At 38.5% G+C, this 13,267-nt stretch overlaps 1 protein-coding gene across 1 annotated transcript in view; it reads right to left on the reverse strand.

Moving 5' to 3' along the window:
- Window positions 1–13,267, reverse strand: part of LOC122687357 (multidrug resistance-associated protein 1-like) — a 91,123-nt gene that overhangs the window by 58,060 nt on the left and 19,796 nt on the right. The window contains exons 5-7 of the mRNA XM_043892794.1: window positions 11,870–12,047; window positions 3,929–4,183; window positions 1,452–1,517 (exon numbers count right to left, since the gene is read on the reverse strand). Of these exons, the coding sequence (XP_043748729.1) occupies window positions 1,452–1,517; window positions 3,929–4,183; window positions 11,870–12,047 (499 nt within the window). The remainder of the gene's footprint in view (window positions 1–1,451; window positions 1,518–3,928; window positions 4,184–11,869; window positions 12,048–13,267) is intronic.

The following is a 13,267-nucleotide window of genomic DNA, read 5'->3' on the forward strand; positions in this document are numbered from 1 at the left end:
AATTTTGAATTTTGATATTTTTCCCAGGTTAGTTCTATGTGATATAATAGTCTGCCATGGTGCTGGGCAGCCACACAATCCAGAGGATAAATAACCAATATACTACCAACCATTCTACAACCATACTACCAGTGTTTTTTTCACTTTCAGTACAGTATTCAATAAATTAGTGAACTTTTCAACACTTTGCCTGGTGGCTTAGATGGTAAAGCATCTGCCCACAATGCAGGAGACCCGGGTTCCATCCCTGGGTTGGAAAGATCCCTTGGAGAAGGAAATGACAACCCACTCCAGTATTCTTGCCTGGAAAATCCCATGGACAGAGGACCCTGGTAGTCTACAGTCCATGGGGTTGCAAACAGTAGGACACGATTGAGCAACTTCACTTTCACTTTTATTATAAAATAGGCTCTGTGTCAAATGATTATGCCCAACTGTGGTCTAATGTAAGTGATGTAAGCATATGTTAAACTATGGTAATAAGTATGAGAGGTGTATTAAGTGCATTCTCGACGATGATATTTTCAGCTTATGATGGTATATCTGGATATAAAGCCATTGTAAATTGAGGAATGTGGTGGTGGTTTTGGCGTAAGTTGCGTCCTCCTCTTGCAACCTCATGGACTGTGGCCCGTCAGGCTCCTCTGTCCATGGGACTTCCCAGGCATGAATACTGGGTGGACTGCCATTTCCTTCTCCAAAATTGAGGGATATCTCTAATCAAAATTTATAAGGCTTCACTCATTTTATCACAGAGAAAATGTTAGTGGTGTGGAGTGGAGGTAGTTTTTCTAGGAAACAAATAATCGGTAACATACTTTTCATAGAATAGCCAGGTAAGTGGCTCAGACAGTAAAGAATCTGCCTGCATTGCAGGAGACCTGGGTTCGATCCCTTGGTCAGGAAGATCCCTTGGTGAAGGGAATGGTAACCCACTCCAGTATTCTTGCCCGGAAAACTCCACGGACAGAGACATCTTGAGGGCTCTAGTCCATGCGGTCACAAAGAGTTGGACATGATGGAGCGATGAACACTTTCACTCTTTTTCATAGAATAGCATTTGTACGATGGTTTCTCTTCTGTATAAAGAAACTGAACGGCCTCTCATCACTTTCCCCATGCATCTACCCTCACACTGATGACGGCGTTACTGCCGCTGTTCCCTGCTTCATTCCAAATTGTCTGTCCTTAGAACGAGTAATATTTTGTGTCTTTTGAGATATTTGTGTTTAGTTGTTGGTTGAGAACAAAAAAACCCTTACATTTTATTTGGCTTTATTTAAATACTATTTCAATGTAAGAAATCTTATATACCTGAAATCTAAATTGCTCTCTCAAAATTATACATATTTCATTATTTTGATATTGAGAATGGTGAAAGGTTCATTTATTGGTTAACTTATTGTGATATTCTAAATAGATAAATTAAATGCATGTCCTTTTTTTATTACCTTAATTCCATGTAAGATTTCATTGAGCAGTTTTATCTGTTTGTCTTTGTTCGTCCTTTGATTTTTCTATATAATGGAAAGGAAATGACAGTATATTTGACAAAGGTTGCTAATACTTTAATTTACATAACTATTTAAAAAATTCAATCTACTTCCTCTATTTTATATAAAATTCAGTTTATGAAAACTATATTATAACATTCATACAACATTATTCTGTTAATGTTAGATAAGTTATAAGTAGATACTTTAAAACTTAAAAGTAGCCAGCAGTAAAATAAAAACAAGGTGTACACTTTCCAAAAGTGTAGAAAATATAATATTTATTCAGAAAAAATTTGTTATAAATGGAATAAAAATATCTATATTCAATCAAAATGGGAAAAATTCCCCAAACTCTATCAATTGTATATATGTAGATCTTATTTTTATTCCTGTGGTACTTCTATTATCACAAATATATATATACATACATATATATACAAAAATATATATACATATATTTTTGCAAATATTATATAACTATTATATAATATACTATTTATATATAAAACTTTATTTATAATACTTATTATTATTTGGCCATTTCATCAAGGACTTTCTCCAGTAATATTGCCACAATTATGTTATATGCAATAATAAGTATTTGTATATCTAACAAAGTACACATTTACAAGCTAAACATCCTTTATATCATTTGTGTGATTAAAGCATTTTTTTAATTTAGAATAATTGTACATAATATTGGAGTCTCTTTGGATGTTTTAGGGCTCTAGATAAAGTCCTAATAATGTAATTCCATTCCTAAAAATTTAACTTACAATTATTTAAAATCCAGAATATTAAGAAACATATTTTGAAATTATTCATTTAAAAATCTGTTACCAATGTGTTTAGTAATTCATAATTATTTTATAGTTATATGTTATTTCTTAGTTCTTTTCTTTAAAAATGAGGCTTTTGGTAAGTATTTGAAAAATTCAGAAAAATGTAAAAGAAGGTATAAATTCTTAGCTTCTAAACATATTAAAGGAATAAGTAAAAAAAATCTTCCCTCCTTCCCTCTAATTTCACTTTACAGGCAACTACTATTGAAAGACTAGTGTTTTTTCTCTAGGTTATTTCTATGCTTATACAAATACATTTAAATCTATATTTATATATCTTTATTACTATCATATCCACGTGCATAGGTATATTCACATTTTAAAAACTGGATCATATATACACACACATATATATATATATATATATACACACACATACACCATATAAATGCATGACATACATATTACACATTTTTGTTGTTTAGTTGCTAAGTCATGTCCAACAGTTTTTCAACCCCAATTGACTGTAGCCCACCAGACTCCTCTGTCCATGAGGTTTCCCAGGCAAGAATACTAGAGTGGGTTGCCATTTCCTTCTCCAGGGGATCTTCCCGACCCAGGGATCGAACCTGCATCTCCTGCATCTCGTGCATTGGCAGGCAGGTTCTTTACCACTGAGACACCCGGGAAGCGCCCAAATATACACATAAATATATACATATAATATATACATATGTGTTTCTCTAATTTACTTTTTCCTCTAATAATGATTGATTCATTTCCATGTCCATACATAAGACGCTGTTAACCTTTTATTCATTTAAAATAATACAATAATTGTCATAAGCAACACATCTGCACCGATCTTTGTTACTTTAGCATGGGAACCCATCCCCCTCCCATTACAGTGTGATCTCCTTCAGAGAAATGAACTGTGTCTTGGTCTTGTTCCCCCATTCCTACAGTACAGCATAGTACACACTGTCTTGGAAATAGCAAATGTCAAAAATATATTGATAGTAAGATGACTGACTGAATGTAGAGGAAGAATATTAAAATTAATTCAGTTAAGCATTTACTGTCCACTGGCTGCACGCAGCCACTCCTAGCTCACTTTAGCTCACTAGCCTTCTTGCCACTTCTTAAGGCAGGCCAAGCATACCCCCATCTCTAGGCTGTCCACACACCATTCTGTTTGCTTGATATCTTTTTCTCAGACATCCACATGGATTGCTGCCTTACTCAGCTGATACATCATCTTTCCTGAGGCTGTTCCAGACCTCGTTTGTGAAATGAAATTCTTTGTTACTCTATCACCTTATCCTAATTATCTCTCTTCATACACAAATTAACACCAGGCGTTAGGCTATTTACCTATTTATTTACTTGTTCATTGCCTTTCTCCCCCAATAACCCAAGGAGAGCTGGAACTTTCAATTCTCTTCACTGCTATACTTTATGTGCCTGGCACAGTGACTGACAGGATAGATGCTCAATCAATACTCGTTCAATAAATGAATGATTAATTTGTATTATATCCATTTTAAGCCTCTATTTTCCATATTCAGAGAATTAGCTGGGTGTTTATTATCAAGTCTGGAAACTCAGCTTCTGTTTGACACATGTAACATGAGGCGATTATTTTCTTACCTTCAGCTTTTTCATTCTATTTGCAACTAAAGCATTCATCGGTATAACAAACACAAGGACTGCCACCCCTGCCAATACTGCTGGACCCAGCTCTTGCCAAAGGAGTGATATGGCCATCAGGATTTGAAAAGGAGCTGACCAAAGAAGATTGATGTTGGTCATCAAGTCCATGAGCTGCTGGGCATCTATTGCCATCAAGTTAATAATTTCCCCAGTAGAAAACTGTTTTCTAGAAACATTAGATAGAAGCAGGGCCTGGGAAAAGAGAAGCAGAATACTTAAGTTCTGTAGATCATGCAGGATCTTTATAGTCAAACAATGATAACTTTTAACTAAAAATAAAGATTTGTGATATATTTAGGCAAATATGCATCATTATGTATGTATTTAAATCACATAATATCAACAGATATGTTTGCAGATGAAGAAAAAACAATTATTGATCGAATTGCACAGCTTTAACATTTCCTGCATACTGGGAGAGAGTCACAGTTGAATTCCCAACCAAATAAATCCACCAAGAACCCTTTATGATTTGTGGAACTGAAAAACTGCAAAAGAAATCAATTTTAGATTTCTAGCACTGAGCTTCCTTTCTACTTGTTGGCACCCCTACTAAATCATCTAAAGTTTATCAATACAGAGTACAGAGGTGAATCAATGAAAATCTAACGAAAGTTATTTTTTTAATGATATAGTTTCAATCTTAAAGAGATTACAGTCTAGTAGTGGAGTCCACTCCCCTCCTACACACACATCCTACACACAGGCTGATTATAAGAGCTTCTGAGGACTCAGATAGTAAAGAATCTGCCTGCAATGCAGGAGACCAGGGTTCAGTCTCTGGGTTGGGAAGATCCCCTGGAAAAGGAAATCGCTATCCACTACAGTATTCTTGCCTTGAGAATTCCATGGACAGAGGCTCCTGGCCAGCAACAGCCCATGGGGTCACAAAGAGTTGGACACAACTGAGGGACTAACACACACACACACACACACACACACACACACACACACACACACACACACACACACACAAGTGTAACAGTAGCTAAGAAGGGCCATGGGTATTGACAGAGGTAAGAGTATTGAAAAGGCTTCATTAGAAGATGTAAATACATCTTCTCTGTTCTTCCAAGGCCCATTCTCCCTTTCCCTGTGTATATGTCATTTAATATTTGTATATTGAACTCAATATACTTAAGGTTAATTATTGCTAATTTCTTACTAAGGCTAACATTAGAAATTCATTTATTTAATTTCCCAGTCATTTAAAATTCCCAGAAAAATGCATGAAAGTGAAAAAGTTGCAAAGTCATCTCCAACTCTTTGTGATTCCATGGGCTGCAGCCTGTCCTGCTCCTCTGGCCATGGAATCCCCCAGGCAAGAGTACTGGAGTGGGTTGCCATGTCCTTCTCCAGGGGATCTTTCCAATCTGGGGATCGAACCCAGGTCTCCCATACTGCAGGCAGATTCTTTACCAGCTGAACCACAAGGGAAGCCCAGAAAGCCCAGGAAAAATGCATAAATAACTGTAAAATAAGTAGGAAATTGATATTTATACCAGAAATTAGGTGAATGTCCCACCATATACCAAAAGTTTTAAGGAACTCCTACCACACTGATTTAAAGAGAGACAGGATTGAGAGCTAGATCTAACAATGGTAAATAGGATACAGGGGATACTCAAGTTCTCTTCACTCAAAAAATGCCTAATACAAAGCCCAGAGAAAAAACCCCTCTGGAAAATGAGTAGACAAGGCCTTCAGTGGAACACTTCTAACACTCCCTAGCTTAAAACCCACAGGCTCAGTGCATATGGCAGTCTATGGGGCCAGCAGAGGAAAGGCACAACCCTTGGAGGTTCATACGGGGTCAGGATCCTCCTAAGCTGGATGGCTGCTGCAATGCTGAGTCCTTTAACTTTCTGCTACTGCCTTGCAAGGTATGGTGCTGATGATACGACAGAATAAATACTGCTCCCATAAGAGGAAAAAAAAAAGGAAAAAATACACTACGATAGTTAAGCTTCTAGCCATGTCTTCTCCAAAGGCAGCTTTTTAATCTCTGCTAATAAAGTCAAGTGGGCCTTAGAAAGCTTCACTACAAACAAAGCTAGTGGGGGTGATGGAACTCCGTTTGAGCTATTTCAAATCCTGAAAGATGATGCTCTGAAAGTGCTGCACTCAATATGCCAGCAAATTTGGAAAATTCAGCAGTGGACACAGGACTAGAAAAGGTCTGTTTTCATTCCAATGCCTAAGAAAGGCAATCCAAAAGAATGCTCAAACTACTGCACGATTGCACTCATCTCACATGCTAGTAAAGTAATGCTCAAAATTCTCCAAGCCAGGCTTCAGCAATAATGTGAACCGTGAACTTCCAGATGTTCAAGCTGGTTTTAGAAAAGGCAGAGGAACCAGAGATCAAATTGCCAACATCCACTGGATCATCGAAAAAGCAAAAGAGTTACAGAAAAACTTCCATTTCTGCTTTATTGACTATGCCAAAGCCTTTGACTGTGTGGATCACAATAAACTGTGGAAAATTCTGAAAGAGATGGGAATACCAGACCACCTGACCCACCTCTTGAGAAACCTGTATGCAGGTCAGGAAGCAACAGTTAGAACTGGACATGGAACAACAGACTGGTTCCAAATAGGAAAAGGAGAACGTCAAGGCTGTATATTGTCACCCTGCTTATTTAACTTATATGTAGAGTACACCATAAGAAATGCTGGTCTGGAAGAAGCACAAGCTGGAATCAAGATTGCCGGGAGAAATATCAATAACCTCAGATATGCAGATGATACCATCCTTATGGCAGAAAGTGAAGAGGAACTAAAGAGCCTCTTGATGAAAGTGAAAGAGGAGAGTGAAAAAGTTGACTTAAAGCTCAACATTCAGAAAACTAAGATCATGACATCTGGTCCCATCACTTCATGGGAAATAGATGGGGAAACTGTGGAAACAGTGTCAGACTTTATTTTGGGGGGCTCCAAAATCACTGCAGATGATGATTGCAGCCATGAAATTAAAAGACGCTTACTCCTTGGAAGGAAAGTGATGACCAACCTAGATAGCATATTAAAAAGCAGAGACATTACTTTGCCAAGAAAAGCCCGGCTAGTCAGAAAGTGAAATTGAAGTCGCTCAGTCGTGTCCAACTCTTTGCGACCCCGTGGACTGCAGCCTAGCAGGCTCCTCCATCCATGGGATTCTCCAGGCAAGAATACTGGAGTGGGTAAGGCTATGGTTTTTCCAGTGGTCATGTATGGATATGAGAGTTGGACTGTGAAGAAAGCTGAGTGCTGAAAAATTGATGCTTTTGAACTATGGTGTTGGAGAAGACTCCTGCGAGTCCCTTGGACTGCAAGGAGATCCAACCAGTCCATCCTGAAGGAGATCAGTCCTGGATGTTCATTGGAAGGACTGATGCTGAAGCTGAAACTCCAGTACTTTGGCCACCTGATGCGAAGAGTTGACTCATTGAAAAAGACCCTGATGCTGGGAGGGATTGGGGGCAGGAGGAGAAGGAGACGACAGAGGATGAGATGGTTGGATGGCATCACTGACTCGATGGGCATGAGTTTGAGTAAACTCTGGGAGTTTGTGACGGACAGGGAGGCCTGGCGTGCTGCGTTTCATGGGGTCGCAAAGAGTCAGACACAACTGAGCGACTCAATTGAACTGAATAAGTTACTGACCATTTAATGTGGCCAAGAAAAACGATGGGAATCCAAGAACAGTTATTCTCATTTCATTAAGACTACAGCATTTTTTAAGTGAGATCCATTGATCTCTAATAGCATCCACCTCCAAGTTACTATTACAAACAAATACAAACACATTATCCTATTTTTCTAGAAGGAAAATATACACCGACTTATGTGAAAACTAAAAGACTGGGTAGTTCAAAATAATCAAATTACCCAAGGAATCAAATAAATGCCCTCCTTTAGGAAAACACACAATGCACAACTGTCACTAGCAAAGGCCATTAACAATTCTCAGAGAACTGGGTAATAAAATAAAGTCTTACCTTGTCATTATTATTTTTTTTTTTTCCTTTTCCCTAGTGCTTAGTCAATTCTCATTTGCAGAGTCTTGTATCTGGCCCTTCAGACCAGGGTTCCTCCTGTGAAAAGAAATGGTGGAGCCTACACCTTGGCTGGGCGTCCACGTGCAGAAGCCGTGCGTGACACAAAATCCAAGATGGTAGCTGCAGGCCACGTGCAGAGACGCTGCTCCAAGAACTGCCATCTGGAGCCTAAGCCGCCCAGCTGCCCCTGCTCCAACTCCACAAGAACCTCACTTTTAGGGATCCCTATAAAGCAGCCCTACTTGCTGCCTATTGGGAGAGTGGGTGCTCAAGAGAACAGGCCCACACCTCTTCATTATCTGATCAAAGAATAAAACCTTCCTTTGCTCCTGACCAGAACTCAGATGGCTTGAAGGGTGCTGGGCAGAAGGACCCTTGTTGGGGTCCCACTCAGGAAGACTGCTAACCTACTTGTGACTCATTATTTTTTGAAACTTCATTTCATTGATTGCATTTTGCTCTAAAAAAGTGTTAGTTGCTCAATCGTGTCCAACTCTTTGTGAATACATGGACCATAGCCCGCCAGGCTCCTCTGTCCATGGAATTATCTGGGCAAGAATACTTGAATGTGTAACCATTCCCTTCTCCAGGAGATCTTCCTGACCTGGGGACTGAACCTGAGTCTCTTGTGTCTCCTGCATTGCAGGCAGATTCTTTACCATCTGAGCCACCAGGGAAGCCATAAAAAGATCCAGATAAAGCATATATGGCTCCCAGCCTCAAGAATTCTTTTTACGGACTGGAAATATCTTGTTTATTACTGACCTCAATTCAGTAATGGCTCATTTTGTCATATGATTACGAAATTTGCTTTGCAATTTCACATTCTCCCTCATATATTTGTTCTTTGCTGAATTTTTTTGCCACAGCCTTGGTTCATATATTTATTTCTTGAACTATTTTTCCTGACCACCCTAGCTCTGAGTCATAGACATTATATAATTTAGAGCTGGAAGAGCCCTAAACATTTCTAGCCCAGTGATTTGCAGTGGTTACCCTACTTCTAATAAGTCATGGTGTATATAAAGGTGAATCCTCATAAATCTATGAGAATTCATTTTCTTTAGCTCTTTTGGATGCAAAAAAGTATGCCAGGATTCTCTTTCTTTCTTCTCCTTCTGATTACACTTAAGTATCTCTATTTTAAAGAATGGAAAAAGAATTTTATCAATTTTCTTTATACTATATTCTTCCCACAATTAAGGAAAGAATATCCTTTAGCCACAAATGTAGACAGTCTAGATATGGATATTAAATTTAATTGAAATTAAAAATTTACTTCCTTGCTCTTACTAGCCAGGTTTTCAGTTTCAACAGTCATATGTGAGTAGTAGCTACCATATTGCACAATGTGGATATAGAATAATTTAAAAATCAGAAAAACTTCTACTGGATGGCATTTGACAAAATGCCCACAGGCTGCCCGCATTAAGCACAGGACTAACTGATGCTGCTTTTGAAACATTTCATGTTCTTAGTCCTCAAAAACTGTCATGGAGCCTGTAACTGGGAGTGAAAGGGTAACAAAACTGAGTTTTGAGACCCGAAGACTCATGAAGTGGTCAAGTATAAAGAGGTCCGTGTTCTTCCCCACAAACCTTAAAAATGAAGTCTCTTGAACTTTACTAGAGTAGTAAATGTCATGCAGATGGGTAGAGATAAAGAGCTTTCTAACACCTCCCCTCCTCACCAGGAAAAGGATGTGAGACTAGCTTTACTCAAGTCTAGTCATGAATATCTGATGAAGGAGTGCCAATGTCAGATGAATATGAGTTATCTGGTCATCTGTGAGAGCCATTTAGGATCCTGAGGTTATCAAAACATGATAAACATCAGAATCCTAAAACCTGTAATGGAGATGAGAGATCTAATAACCCCAATTAGTCCCTTTGGAAAGCAGATATAGGATAAGAGATTCAGAAGAAAGACTGCCTTATATTAATGTCACCTGCATGGGCCACCCAGGGCCTCTGAACACTACAGGTCACTAACTAATGTCTTCCGCTGCTTGTCTGATGGACTAAGAATTCAATCTTAATCCATACTGCAGGACCCACTGAACCCCTCTGATCTTAGAGAGCTCTTTGTTGTTAAATAATCTCTAAGGACCCATATAGTCTCACTCCTGTAGACTCTGTTCCCTCTTCCATTATCTCCAGGGTCTCTTTGCCCTTAATGTACTCACCCACAAGACTTGACTTTCTTTCTTATTTCTGATGGTTTGCTTCAATTTCTACTGTTATCTATTCTTTTATGCTTGTAAATCCACCCAAATCCTATACCCAAGCTCCAATGCTTTAATCAGTGAATGAAGACCTGTTCCATGTAGGCCATATATGGGAAACAAATGTTAGCATTTAAACTGATTCCTAGACTCTTTAATATTTGTATTTCATATCTTTTCTCCATATTGTATTTCTCAGAAGTTACAACCTGTAGAATTACAAACAGCCTTTCTAACCCTGTATCTGGGGTGTGTTACACAGAGCTAGTTATACAGGGCTTCCCTGGTGGCTCAGATGGCAAAGAATCTGCCTGCAATGCAGGAGACCCAGGTTCAATGCCTAGGTCGGGAAGATCCACTGGAGAAGGAAATGGCAACACACTGTAATATTTTTGCCTGGAAAATTCCATGGATGGAGGAGCCTGGCAGGCTACAGTCCAAGGGGTCGCAAAGACTTGAACGCAACTGAGCAACTAACACTTTCAGTTTCACATAGAGCTAGGTTTACTGCAAGTTCAGTTATATTCTGGCTTAGTTGGGCTTGGATCATTCTAGAATCTCTAAAATCACTTGCTGCCTCCATTTTGGCCTAGTATGTCCAAATGGTCTGTGACACTTCATATCCAGGTCAACAAATCCTACACTTCTCCCAAAGATTATTTCAAGGCTCCTTTCTATGTGAAACGTTCCTTAACTTTCCAATCAAATATTGTAGATTTCCTGCTCATCTGATTTCTTAGAACATCTGCATTTATTGATAGTTTCACACATTTATTATGTATGCTTAATAGTTCCTTAGTTTTGAAGGTAATGGCTCATTTATTCATTTACTCAGTCTTCCAACTTTTATAAAAATACGTAAAAGCCACTCTCTTAGATGATAAAGGTACAATAGGTAAGTTAAGTTCCTATTCCAAATCTCAAGAACACAGATTGACATACGACTACAGAATAAGAAGGCAAAATATACTTTTGACTGAATAACTCAGTAATAACAACAGAAGGGAGGAAGGTTTTTAATTGTTTATAATTATGATGTAAATAGGCTCTGAATGGTAAAGAGGTGATGTTTAAAACTGCATTTTCAAGAAAGGACAACTTTAGAGTCATGCTAGGTATAAGGGCCAACCAGCTTTTGGGGTCGGTAGGAGGGGGCTTAGACTCAAAGAGAAAATAGATAATGACTCTATAGAGAAGTATGGCTTTGTTTCGGTAAAAAGTAGAGTGAGCAGAGGAAGAAGTAAAAGGTATCATGTAGAAGGAAAATGACCATGGAAATTAATTTATTGATACATAAATAGAGACAATCATGAAATATTCAATTCCATTCTTTTTCTGAGGAGGAGTTAAGTGACATTAAGAGTGGACAAAGAACATCACTGAGTTTCACGCATTAGGATTGACTTGAAGTTTCAGGAAATATAGAGAGAGGACCCTGTAAAGAAACTGATGTAATCAACATTGATGAGTCAAAGTTATTTTTCAGCAAAATGTATATTCAAATTGCATACTAGAAATTTTTAAAATACTACTTCTAATTTTCCAGATCCCTTATTTTAAAGCACATATTGGACATAATCCATTTAGAAACTTGGAATTTCTTAAATCTTTTACCTTTTTGTAGATCAGTCCAATTACAGCTGTCTTAATTTTTGCTGAAGTAAGCATTTTAAAACGCTGGTATTGCTGAAGGATCAGGGTTTGCAAAAAGACTACGACAAAAAGCGCCAAAGCATAACCATAACCACTCCAGCCAAAATCTGGGCGTTGTTCACAGAAAAGGATCATTTGCCTGAAGGTCATATACAAATCGAGAAAAGGGAAGAAGTGTTAAACATCCAAAGTAATAAAATACATATGTGAACTAAGTACTGTCAAAATGTTACAAACACACACACATACACACACATATTCTTGCCTGCTCTTTTTATCCACTTGCCCAATTTGGCATCCTTCCTCCCTTTATTTTTACTCAAGCTTTATATAAATAAGGCCAGATGCAGGAGACCTGAGTTCCATTCTAAGAGGAAATGGCAACCCACTCCAGTATTCTTGCTTGGCAAATCCTTTTCACAGAGGAGCCTGGCAGGCTACAATCCATGGGGTCACAAAAGAACCGGACACGATTGAGCGACTGAGCACACACTCACATAGAGTCAACTAGTTTCTCAGGCTTCTGGGTAGAAAGGTATTTTCTAGTTTTCATATGGTAATCTCATCAACATTGTATAGGAGGCGATGACCAAAACCGTCCCAAAGAAAAAAAAATTCCAGAAAGCAAAGTGGTTGTGTGAGGAGGCCTTACAAATAGCTGAGAAGACAAGAGAAGCAAAAGGCAAAGGAGAAAAGGAAAGATATATCCACCTGAACACAGAGTCCCAGAGAATAGCGTGGAGAGGTAAGAAAGCCTTCTTAAGTGAACAGTGCAAAGAAATAGCGGAAAATAATAGAATCAGAAAGGCTAAAGATCTCTTCAAGAAAACTGGAGATACCAAGGGAACATTTCATGCAAAGATGGGCTCAGTAAAGGACAGATATGGCAGGGACCTAACAGAAGCAGAAAAGATGAAAAAGAGGTGGCAAGAATTCACAGAAGAACTCTACAAAAAAAGTCTTAATGACCCAGATAACCATGATGATGTGTCACTCCCCTAAAGCCACCTCATTGGAAAAGACCCTGATGCTAGAAAGGGTTGAGGGCAGGCTGAGAAGGGGGTGACAGAGGATGAGATGGTTGAATGGCATCGCCAAGTCTGAGCAAATTCCGGGAGATAGTGAAAGACAAGGAAGACTTTCATGCTACAGTTCACGGGGTTGCAAAGATTCAGACATGACTTAGTGACTGAATAGCAACAAGGAAACCCCTTAAAAACTCAGCATCCAGGTACCCTCTTTCTAACACAGGCCAGAATTCCAAACACGCAGAAAAAAAGCAGGAATTCAGCATGGATCATATTGACTGTATAAAACAGTCTGGCCATATTGAACCACTCTTATCAGGTAGGGTAAGTG

This window comes from Cervus elaphus, chromosome 31 (assembly GCF_910594005.1).
Source record: "Cervus elaphus chromosome 31, mCerEla1.1, whole genome shotgun sequence".
NCBI lineage: Eukaryota > Metazoa > Chordata > Mammalia > Artiodactyla > Cervidae > Cervus > Cervus elaphus.